This window comes from Lygodium microphyllum, chromosome 14, assembly GCF_053477565.2.
Source record: "Lygodium microphyllum isolate KBCC chromosome 14, Lygodium_microphyllum_v1.1.10, whole genome shotgun sequence".
NCBI classification, from domain to species: domain Eukaryota; kingdom Viridiplantae; phylum Streptophyta; class Polypodiopsida; order Schizaeales; family Lygodiaceae; genus Lygodium; species Lygodium microphyllum.
The window spans coordinates 146,753,115-146,765,863 of record NC_141148.1 but is presented as its reverse complement, the minus strand read 5'-3'; the positions used below and the strand labels follow the sequence as shown (position 1 = coordinate 146,765,863).

Below are 12,749 nucleotides of genomic sequence, written 5' to 3'. Positions count from 1 at the left end.
TTGTGCGTCCCAACTGAGGACCTGCCACTCACGCTGCTACGCTGTCAAAGAAGGAGGGGAGAGGGGGCGGGAGACACTCGTAGAATGCACCGGTGTCTAACCAGAGGTTTCCATTGTGCGTCCCAACTGAGGACTTGCCACTCACGCTGCTACGTTGTCCGGAGAAGGGGGGAGAGAGGGTATGTTGTTGCAGAGGAAGGGAGCAACTGGAGGGGAGGCGAAACGATGGCAAGGAGGGGGGGAGGAGGGAGGGGAAGCTTGTTTACATAGTGGGGGAAGTGTTGGACCCTGCTGTAGAGATTCTGTAGTTTTTTTTCCATGTGTGGATGTGCAACATAAATCAATATTTTTTTTTAGAATGTATATCCAGCTCGTATCGAGGCGGGGGGGAGTACGAAGGGGCGGTGAAGTAGATCCTCAGGCGGAAGGGCCAAACGGGGCTGCAAGGCGAGGGAGGTGGGGGCTCTGTGTATGTGTGTGTCGGGAGGGGGGGGGAGGGGGGGGGGAAGAAGCATAAGGAGAAGGAGTTGATGGGAAGGAAGGCGCAGCGCGTCAGAAGGGTGAGAGAGCACTGCGTGAGAGGAGGGAGGAGGAAAGGCGCAATGGCGGGCAAGAGGGAGGAGGGAGGCGCAATGGCGAGCAGGAGGGGGAAGGCGTGATGGTAAGCAGGAGGGGGGGAAGGCATGATGGCGCGAGAAGAGGGAGGGGGGAGGCACGATGGCGGGCAACAACGCGATGGCAAGGAGCTTGAAAATGCTATAACTGAGAGTGGAACTCAAGAAGCAACCCTTGCATTAACTCAACATTGGTTGTGGCATCACCGGCTCTCCACTGACAAATGTGATCATGTAAGCTAATCGAGGACCCGACATAGACTCTAGGCCAACAATAAGGTCCCAAAGTCCCGGAGATTCAAACGAAGTTCGACTAAGTGGAAAAATTCGACCCGTTAAAATGAGTATTATCCGTGAAGGCATTCTTGGTCATTGTAACAGGAGTGGTAGTGCTAGGAGATGGATAAGGTGTGTAGGGAGGATAGGGTGGATAGGATAGGGGAGTGAAGTATAATTGGAAATTAATCCCAGAGTGCCCACCATGCATACGGAAAGTGTGCATAGTGGATCCGAATGTGGGCATGGACTGGCTAAGCATAGGTATGGTAACCGCATGAGGAGCCCATGGAGAAGGGATAGGAATACCTAGAGTAGAGGATGGAAATCCCTACATAGGGAGACCCACAAGAGTCTTATGGGCTAAAAATGAGTTTCATTGATTGTTGATGGTTGGAGTAATACATGGAGGCAATCCATTCATGGCATAGTCACTTATTCTTATGGGGAGATGTATTTCATATCTTCACAAGATGCATCAGGGACAGGAAGTTGGCAAATGTACTTGCAGTAGAGTGGGTTATAAATATGGAGCTTATTGACAGATAGAGAACTTGCAAACAAGGCAACATGTGCTATCATCCAAGGATATTATCCGCATTTCGCAGTTTCATATTATATGCCTCATTGCTTGAATAACCTACTAAAGGATATTGGTAACCTATCATGGATTGCACCTATCATAGAGCAAGGAGATCAAACCGTTAGCTTTCTTTTTTAATCACCAGTTTCTTCACCATCAAGTCTCTCTAATGTCGAAGAAAATGCTTTTAAAATACTCTGATACTAGGTTTGCCTTTCACTTCTTGATGCTAGGAAAATTAAGAGAATATAATGGTACCTTGAGGCAGTTATTTCTTAGTGATGAGTTCACCTCATCAATATTGGTAGATACTCCTATGAGTATCTTATACTTAGAGAAAGCAAATAGCTCAGCTTTTTGGGATGATGTAAAGTGGATAGATGTTATGGTATCACTTATTATGCATTTATTGAGAGTTATGGATGCTATACAGCCTTCCATTGACAAGGTATATGAGGCTATGGATAGGCTCAATGAAAAGTTGCAAGAGTTGATACCAGATGATAAGGCATATGAGGAGATACATCATTATAGTTGTGACCAGATGGAACTTCTATAACTCACCCATACATGCAGCTGCATTTGTTGTAGATCCTGAGTTCTATGGCAAGGGTCAAGAGAATGGCACTGAGGTTATGGATGCGTGGAGACTTATATTGTCTCATCTAGTGCCTAATCACAGTACTAGATGAAAGATCAAAGACCAATTCTTATGTTATAGGACCTTCTAGGATTCTTTTGGTTGTGGGGATGCACAGGAGAATTGCTGCAAGATTGGGGCAGCTTTGTAGTGGGAGGACTTTGGTTCCGATGGTCCTGAGTAGCAATAGCTAGCCATCCATATTTTGAGTCAATCTGATAGCTCCTCTTGTTTGGAGCAATTGTGGAGTAGATAAGCCCACATTGCTTTAAAGAAGAGGAACCGTCTTGGTTTGGAGAGGGCAAACTATTTGCTATTTGTTAGTGCTAATTAAGGATGTTATATAATAGTACAACAACAAAGACTGATCCATTCACAAAGTGGGAGATGCAACAAGAAGAGAAGACATGCTGATGTTGAGAAAGATGCAACAATTCATGGTACACATGATCATGAGGCTGGCAATTTATGAGCAATTGGAGCATCCTCACATCATGATGATCTTTGATTTAGTTTGCTTATCAAGACACATGTATATGATCATTGATGGCAATGTGACACTTGGGCCGTTGTGCCATCATTTGTACTTTCAATCTTGTAGCTGCCCTTTGGGCTATTTTGGCATGCTACATTTTGCTTCAATCTAGAGATTTAGACTTCATATTTGTAGTCTCTTTTGGCATGTTCTTTTAGCTTAGACTTTAGTTCATTGTTCATTGTTTTATGGCATATATATTGTGTTTTATAATTGACTAGCTTGACTCTTGAGCCTTGTAAATTGTAATTTTATTTATAGTGATTACTTTTAGAATGATACATGATATCTTTAAAGTTAAAATGATTTGTTCCTGTGGATTATATACCTTGGCTTTAATACTCCACATGAATTATGAGTGAAATATTAGTTTTTTTTCATGAATTTTAATTTTTTAATGTTGTTCATGTTCCCACATCCCCATTCCTTAGGTTTGGCGTCCCTGTCCTCATTCCCCATTCCCATTCCCTATTTTATGTTTCTATGATTAGGGCTTGCTAGCCATATCTCTAAACCCATGACGATTCCCCAAAAGCTTTTTGCAACCAATACATGTTTCATCATGTACGACCAAGTGGAATAGTTGCTACCATCCAACTTGTCATCAAGAGAAACAATCCCAAACAACTCATTCTAATTTTGTGCCATCTCGACACATGCTGAATACACAAATGCGGCTGAGGCAACTGCTAAAAGTTGTCCAAGAATAGACAAGGGTGTTGCTGTCCCAACACCTGTGTGCAAAAGAAAATGGCTAAAAAGTAAAATGAGATGAGAAAGAGCTTACAACCAATGCAAATGTTGATATAGATGCGAGATGAGAAAAAGCTTACAACCAATGCAAACGTGATAGTAGATGTTGTTCGGGCATTCACACACACAAAAATTTGGGGCAACAAGCTAAAATGTGTAGAAATCCCCAAATTTTGCACACAAATGTTGGAGAAATTGCTGAATTTGCACAATTTCAATGAAGACCCACGCCATGGAGGTGAATCCAGCAAAAGGCCTGAATCTCATGGTGATATTTCAAGAAATTACAGAAATTGGGCAGATCGGTCAAAACCCCCCAAATTTCCAGGCACCAAGTATATGAAACTAAAAATTTCTTGGAAAATTAAGGATGAGATGGGCAAGAAAAATCAGAAATTGCAAAAATTTCTGAAAACCCCCAAATTCAAAAACTAGGGTTTCTACACTTTCAGGGTTTTTGAGATTTTCTGTGCAGCGAAAAATGGCATAGAATGGCAGAGGCAGGCAAGACCAACCAGAAATTGCAGAAATTTCAGAAAAAACACCCATTCAAAAATTAGGGTTTCTTCAAAAATTAGGGTTTCTAAGTATTTTTTCCAAATCTGCAGAAAATGGCGGGCAGGGCTTAGAGCAGCTGGCTGCAAGGCTGAGAGGAGTTGTGTGCAGGGGCTGTGTGTAGGACTGCATGCAAAACTGTGGGTGAAAGTGCATGCACGCTGCGTAGAGAGAAACTGCAGCAGAAAATATCACAATTGAGGTGACGGGGGCTGCATGCAGCAACGCCATGAGGGACTCCATCTGGCGATGGAACCGATGCAGCAATGGCGGCAAGGCTGGCGGCACAATGGCTCTGATACCACTGTTGGATCGAATGGACACCTTGATAGACAAGTAATGGAGTAGAGAGTGAGAGTGAGAGAGAGTGGACACGCAAAGAAGCGTGCAAGAGCACCTTTGCTAAAATGAATCACAAGAATGAGAATACAAGGTACAACCCTACGGTAATATTAACCTGCACACTAACGTGCGTTCACTCAAGGAAAAAACCCCTACAATTGATGTCACATAATAACAGGTATCCTGGCCACTAATGACCCGCTGATGACCACTAAATGTCCATAGATGACAGATGCATTATATGGCATACACTGAAAAAGGTGTAGCTGGGCAGGTACTTTTCAAGCAATAATCATGGTAATCTATCTTGGCAAGCAAGAGATACAAACCATTTTACAGCCACCTGAATCATCAAGATATCCATGGTTTTGAATGCAATTAATCTGTGTCCCCATGCGACTGATGTCAAAAGTAACCTCAATAAACATTACCTTGTCATTAAATTCACATCCTCACAAGACTCTAAATCACGAAAAATATCAAAGTCCCAAAAACAATGGGCCCTTTCTTTTAGATTTTGTCATTTTTTCCGATCTAAACAAAAAGTCACAAAACAAAGAACAAGATCTATGCAAGGCACCTTATTGCAAGAAAATTTCTGAAACTCCATTTTTTAAAAACGCTTACTTTCCAAATGTTGGTATCAAGATCTACTTCATGCTTTCCAGACATATCAATAGCATCAACACTCAAAACTGCAAGAAAAAATAGGAAAAGTAAGCCTCACATTGTTCCTCCCTCTCTCCATACTTGCCCTCCGCTTCTCCTCCCTCCCAAAAAAAAAAAACAAAAAACCCCAAAACACCCTCTCTAAGAACCTGGGCATGGGACCTTTAAGTTGTTGGATTTTCCTATAAGAGGAATCATCATATCAATAAAACATTTGCCCTTGATCTTTCTATCGTTATGCCAATTCACTCTCTCTAGCATATCGACTAATTCACTCTCTAGCATGCATACTTTTACTGACATTTTCCTTTAATCTTTCTATCAATGTGCCAATTCATTCTCACTAGAGCATCAACATGCACTTGCCTAATCACACTTGTTTAACACTAATCTCATGTCAACATCAGGACTCAAATATTGATAGACCACTAGCCATAGAAGAACAAAGACGGGCTTACTTTAATTAATTGTTTTTCCACACATCAACATGAGAAATGAAGTTGGTAGGCATTCAGAATACTGCAAAAAGCAGCCACTTCCCATGTTTAATGCTTCTGACAAGAGAGAAATGTTTAGAGCTTCATCAAGGGGGAGGCCCTATTTATTTTTCTCAAATCACTACCAGTAATGTATATGTTGAGCTAAAACACGCTTTTCAGCTGATTAGGATTCTTAAACAGCCCCAAAACACGCTTGATTAATAAAAAACCTTAAAAAGGGAAGCAGTACGAGAGAGTTTCAGTGGTCCCCCAAAAACCCTAATTCTTTGGGGCACCCTTCAACATCTATAAATAGGCAAGCTGCCCCCGTTCAGCTTTATCCCTTTTTCAAGGTGAGATATCCCTTTTTGCAGGTTTCTCACCCTTGTGTGCAGATTTCAGCCATCGATCTACCTCCACCTGGCTGTCTAGCCTTCGCAACTGCTGCCACCTCTCCATCAACCCTTGCAGTGCCTTGGCACCTTCCTCCAGGCTGTCGCGAACTATCTGCCACCATCTTCCAAGCTGTGTTTGGCATCCACCTCCCGTCGCCAACATCTTCAACATCTCCTAGTGCCTGCATTTGACCCAAATCAGCCAGGCATCAATCTCCACACCCTCCAACTACCTCCGTTTGGGCTCCCTCTGCCTGGAGATAGTGTGGCTGCTTCCCTCTCCATCAGGTGACATCCTTCAGCTTGCATTTGCACCCTTTTGGAGCCGCCTGGCATCATCTCTCTCTTCTACAACTGTCGCCTCAGCCTCCTGGCATCAGCATTTTGCAGATTCCGCACTCCACACTCCAATTGGTGGTCACAGACTTGGGATCTGTCTCCGCTGGACGTTACTCTCCAACATTTTGCTCTGCCCTTGAGTATCTGTACACTCTTACATTCATTTACAGTATTCGTTCACTTTAGAGTTATGTTCTTCTATCCCTTCTTCTATTTGTGTTTGAGTTTTGAGTTTTGCTTTCTATGTCTATGTCTATCTCTTTGTGTTTCTATCATGGTCGTACACTCTGTGTTTCCTCAGTACAAACCCTAGTTGTTTTCTTCACTATATATAGTTGTATTCCCTCTCTCCAGGGATTTTGCAAATCAGCTTTGGGCACATATCAAAACCTCCCAAGTGGTGAAAAGCTTACCTCAAAACAATTTGGTTCTGCGGAGATGCCAAGTTGGTATCATTTCCATGGCATGCTCCATCCCTAATAGAAATCTTCATCTTCCTCAAGGTTGCTGAGCTTTAGGATTTAGATTTGCTGAATTGAAAAAGTATACTCCCTAAGCATGAAATGGCCTGATACTTGTTGAACCAGAAGCAAAAGAGGTAAAGCTAATCAAAACTTAATGTGTGAGGTATCTAGTCTTATGGATGGAGAGGGTGGCACTTATGGGAAAATGTAGGCATGTGGACTCTAGGGGCTGCAGCAATAAGAGGACATCAAGCAGGTAATAAGCAGGTTCGCTCTCGAGCAGGTGGCTCCTTCTTGTAGCTGTTTCACTTCCTTCCTTAGTGCAGCCAGTGAAATGTGATATGACTGCCCATACGATACATGTTAGGGCTCTGATCATATATAACTTATAAGCAACCAACAATTAAAGTTACAGAAAATTCCTAGATATTGAGCAGGTAACAAGCAGATTTTCTCTCGAGCAGGTGACTCCTCCTTGTAGTTGTTTCACTTCCATCCTTACTGCAGCCAGCGGAACGTGATATGACTGTCCATACTATGCATGTTAGGGCACTGATCCTATATAACTTATAAGCAACCAACAATTGAAGTTACAGAAAATTCCTACATATTGATCTGTTCTGGAGGTGGCATTTGGCTTAGCAGCAGACTTAGAGCTCACATTTGCCCAATTCGCAGGACGAACAGACTACATTTCGTCTGGATGACTAGATCTGCATGGCAAGAATTTCCTGCTGAACTTAACAGTATTACACCATTGCAAACAGAACTAGCACATTTTCACACGCATCAAGATTGTGAGACCATCTTCTGTGAGACTACTTTATTTTGTCTTATGTGAACACGTCGATCTTACTCACGTTTGGCTTGCAAAAACACCATCAATCAAAATATTCAACAGCTCTAGCAAAGACTTTTCTACCAGCTATTTCATGGTAATAACATCCTAAGTGACTCAAAATTAAAAACCACTTAACTATCATGCAGTTTCCCAATTACTCTTATTCTGAATTTTTTCAAGAGGACATCTGCTAATTTGTGTATCTGCAAAAATGAAACAAATGAGCATCTTTCAAGCCCATTAGATGAGAGACAACACTCACTTTGGCAAGGTAATGCTGGGAACGTCATGTTGATGTGGATTGGCAGTGTCTCTCCTTGTGTATGATCAACAGACATCTGGAAGAGAAAAACAGCATACAAAAAGTTCACATATCAAAAGTTGCTAATTTATAAGAATTTGAAGTTAGCAGTTGCATGCTGCCTAGAGAAAGATCATCTGATCAAACTTTCTTTGTAGCCCACCTCCATCAAGCAGTACATACAAAACAGAAATAAAAACATCCATAATGATGAATGATTTATGACGCAGTAAAGCAGAAATTGCCTCACATTGGGCAATTGATAACACTCTCCCCAATCCGGTTAAAGTGAATGGAGTGCAATAGAAGTGTGTATGATGGCTGATCACTAACACCACCTTGAGTCCCACCTAGATGCCCATCCCATTCTCATGCTAAATAGAACACAATTGATTACTAGACAACACATCTTTAAAAAATTCTCAACCTCATCTATATCACCAGCAAATGACATGTGCTTGCCAATGGCTGATTCTCAACGGGATTTTCTTACCCTAAAGAGATCATAGGATCGCCAAAGCTAACACCAGATTCACAATTGCACAAAATTTCAGGTTCATGGAGGGGGATTCATCTAGCAGCCAGAGTGCTTATCCATGCATTTACCTCATATGAGGAAATTGCTATGGCCAGTTCCCTATCACCTAAGAATCAGGGTTTGGTAAGTGATCAGATATAAGGGTGCTATGCAAAGATTTACACAGAGATCTCTAATATGTGGTCAAGATAGAGAGGAATAAAATATATTGTTATCAAATCTGATATGAGATCCAGGGGATGTTCCATCATTGGATATCTTTGGGCTCAAGGGTGATCCATTCAAGGCCCATCCACTCCCACTGGCCTATGGTGGCCTCCAATTGGATCAACCTTTCATCTAGAAAGGGGACCTTACTCCTTGAATGCCTCCATCGTTGGCAAACTTCATCAGCAATGGCACTAGTCCTGCCACCCTCGAATCCATTTCATCTTCATTGGCCTTTTGCAAGTGGATATTAATAGTCATGTGTGTCATGTATAGTCGTCTCCTACTTGTGTGCCTCAGTATGAGTCTAATGAGGACATTTAGAGCTATGACATTGTGTTTGTCATTTAATCAGACCTAGACACTTTAGGTGGAGGCCACACCACTGCATTCCATTTCTAGCAAGATGAAGACTCTAATGGTGGGCCGACTGACCTGGGCAGCCATAATTTGGGCCCTATCCAGCTAGTGTGCCAACTATGGCATCAATTTGGCATCACGATTCAACTTTTCCCTGTTGAACCTTGCCTTTGCACTGGATGGTCATCGTCACCTTTGTAAAAGGGTACTTGGGAAAGTGAACAATTTCTCCACAATGGACACTGTCCAAGAGGCACCTACTACATGCGCATTCTCATCATTTAGCATTACTCTATGCATCTCATTGTATAGAGCACCCCTAGGTAGATCCTGAGTTGTTTCCACCAATGGTTCTTCGACCACCTTACCATCGCACGTCCACACTTCTTCACCCCCATTACCTCTTCACGGTTGTGCTTTGTCACCAACACCCATATGTCATTGGTATAGCTTGTCTTGTAAGACAAGGACATTAGGAGCTCTGACATGTCTGTCGTGCTTGGACAAAGAAGGCAGCTCCTTCCTGTGAGCCTCTGTCTGAGTCAGACAGGGACATTAGGAGCTCTAACATGTCTGTCATGTGCTTTGACAAAGAAGGCAGCTCATTCTAGAGTTTGCATTTCTTCTTTCAGTCGGTGTTTGGCACCTGTGCACCCCAAATGGCTGTTGACTGCTACATCAGCATTTATTACTGCCACGTCAGCAATCGTCAGGCAGTTTGATGCCATGTCAGCATTTTTATGCATGTCGAATAGCATTTATGGACCTACTTATTGCTGGTCGGCCAGTTTCCAACATTTTAGGCTATTTATAGCCATGCCCACTAGTTGGCACATCATTTACTCCTCGTGCTGCTCTCATCATTTCACCCTGATCCGGTGCCCTCACTAATGCCTCAGGCTGCGTGCAAGGACTGATCAGTCCTTTCCTTTGTATTCAACATTCTTTTCAGTCAGTGCAGATTTCTTTCTTTATCTCTTGTTGTCTCTCTCTGTCTCTTTCTCTTTGTGTTCATGGTTCTCTTGTATTGTGCACTCTCACATGGTATCATGATCGAAATGAGTACACAGAGTTACCCCTTTGAGAGGAGACCCCCCTTAGCTGAAAATGCAGATTTTCAGCCATCTGCCCCTTGCTGGAAATGCAAATTTTCTGCGTCCTACTAATCCATACAACTCAAGTAGGCCATCTACAGTCCTTCCGTTGCGGAGGTGTAGCTGATTTCCACCGTACAGGACCATGTACAGCAAAATGCAGATTTTTGTGGGTGTTTGCATGTGTTGAAGATGTCTTATCACCGGTTCAATGGCTTTGATGACTCTAACGAAGAGATCTCTATCACTCCTCTAAGAGGCGGTGTGACCATCGCGAAGATCGGAGGTCCAGCCCCATTCTAAGCGGGACCTCTCCTGACAAGTCACACAAATTGGAGCAGCCACCTCCTCCCTCTCTCCATGTCTCCCTAAGGGCCTGGCCTTCTCACCCTAGCATGCCTATGATGGCATCATCAGTACAAGGGCTTATTCTTCCTTCTCCTCCCAAAGAAGACCATTTGGACGGATCAAATTGTTCTCTTTGGTCCTGTAAGGTGGAATATACTCGACACCTTCAATCTTTGGGAGTTTCTTACCCACCCTATTCCCCATCCCATGGAGGATCATCCAGTGGGATTGATGATGGATCATGCAGCTCTATGGGATCCGCTCAATTCTACAACTCAATATTTTCTCTTTATGAGCTTACAGGGTTCTATCCTCATGCATGTGCCCAGGTTGTGACAAGCAATGGAAGTGTGAACAAAGCTTGCTTCTTTGTACCATTGAAAGATATCTGCCCACCAAATTACTCTTAAGAAGAAATTACAGATGCTTGCTCTTGATGACTCTCCTTCCATGAAGAATCACATCAACAAATTGGAGGATTTGAGGGATGAGCTTTCTTCCCTCGGCAAGATCATCTCTTCGGAGGATATGGCCATGATTCCTTTGACTCGGCTACCCTCTCTAAAATATGATGTCTTCTACACCAGTCTTCTTACATCAAGGACTCGTGAGACTCTTCTATGGAAGGAGCGTTCCCTGCTTCTCTTGGAGCATGACGAGTGTATGAAAGAGGTAGCCAAAGGATCTAGCTCCACGAAAGCTTTTATTGCAGGTACGGGATCTTGAGCTGACATAAGCATTACATGCTGAATTAGCCACTTAAATAGCCCCAAAAATGCTTAATTAATCAAAACACTAAAATGGTGAGTGGTTCAAGAGAGTTTTAAAATAGTGCACAATACGAGATCTTGAAAGTTTCTATAAATAGACATGTTGTCCTCCATTCAGTCCAATCTCATTTTTGCATGTTTCAAGCCCCCTAGCTTCGTTGCCCACGGCCCATTTGCAAAGGACGTCTCATCCAAAGCTGCCCATTGATGTCTACATCAGTCTAGCGCCTATTTCCAGCCTCTACCCTCCTATTCTCTCACCTTCTAACCATTGCCTTGCTGATCCAACCAACAATTGCTGTGTTTGCTGCCTAGCGACCCCTCTCTACAATTGACGATTGCTTTTGGAACACATCCTACTCTTGGCAACCATCCAAACACTATCACCTTGCTATGGTTGGGAGTGCCACATCAGCATTTGCGTTTTTAGTTTTCTATTGTCACCCAGTTTTTCCGTCTCCTTATGGAACCTACATTTTCAGTCTCTCTCTCTTCTCACTACCTGTCTGCATCAAATCCAACTTCCATAGCTGCATTTTCTAGCATTCGACTCTTGGAGACTACCTTTCCTACGTTTCGGGATCCCTCAAGAGTATGACACTCTCTCCTGCTCAGCACCTCTACCTCACTCCTCGAGACACGAGAGTTTGTGGTACAATTTCCATTCGTGCACAATTTGTTTGCTACATGAGCTTGTAGAGGATAGATTTTTCTATTGGAATTTAAAAAAAGGTATACAAAAGTTGCAAGAATCTATTGTAAGGGATCCTTCTTCATCTTTTTCTTCCGTTTTTACATCTCATGGTCAATATGATTTTGGTGATTCATCTATTTCTTCATTTGCATTTAATGGACAAAAGGAACCTAACACATTCTCCACAACAACTCAAATGACAAATCCATTTAAGCTCCCATACATCCCACCCACTACTTCCACTACAACTTCCTTTTAGTCTCTATTGAGTGCACCATACATGTCTTCTTACATCACACCGAGGGTTTCTTCACCCTTAGGCACGCCTTTCAGGACCTCATCTTTTCCCCAGTCGAGTGGTGTCTGTTGTGAAAAAAATACCCTAACACAGAAATATAAATAACACCGTACAACAAAGCACAAACTGATAGAAGAACACAATTAGGGTTAGGGTAACTCAGAGACAATGAATGAAATGATATGACTATTGAATATACAATGCTCATGCACCAAACACACTACGCAGTGAATGACTACTGTATCTCAAACTCTTGTATCTCAAGGATCAAGGCAGGGATAATGAGCTAAAGAGTGTGTCAAACTCCGAACGGATCCCGAATCGTAGCAAGGCAACCTTCAAAAGTCAAACACCGGCTAGCGCAACAAAGAAAAGCTAGATCTGATGCAGATAGTAGTACAAGAGAGAGAAAGACTAGAAACGCAAATGAGAGAGAAAGACTAAAAACGCAGGTAAGGAGAGAGAAAATAACGAATGCAAGTGAGGAGAGAGAAAACAACAGTGATAGGCTAAGGAGATGATGGCGACAGCTGGAGGAGAGAGAAAATCTATAGGGTAGCAGCTAGGGCCTGTAAACACAGTAATATACTAACACGACAAGCTATACGACAACTAGATGATAAACAACAGTAATCGCTTGGCTGAAAACACCAG

At 42.7% G+C, this 12,749-nt stretch overlaps 1 protein-coding gene across 1 annotated transcript in view; it reads right to left on the bottom strand.

Annotated features, from left to right (window-relative positions):
* LOC148026212 (Endoplasmic reticulum vesicle transporter protein) overlaps positions 1 to 12,749 on the bottom strand; it is a 122,010-nt gene that overhangs the window by 60,737 nt on the left and 48,524 nt on the right. Inside the window, exons 4-5 of the mRNA XM_087693492.1 lie at positions 7,748 to 7,823; positions 4,926 to 4,993 (exon numbers count right to left, since the gene is read on the bottom strand). Of these exons, the coding sequence (XP_087549618.1) occupies positions 4,926 to 4,993; positions 7,748 to 7,823 (144 nt within the window). The remainder of the gene's footprint in view (positions 1 to 4,925; positions 4,994 to 7,747; positions 7,824 to 12,749) is intronic.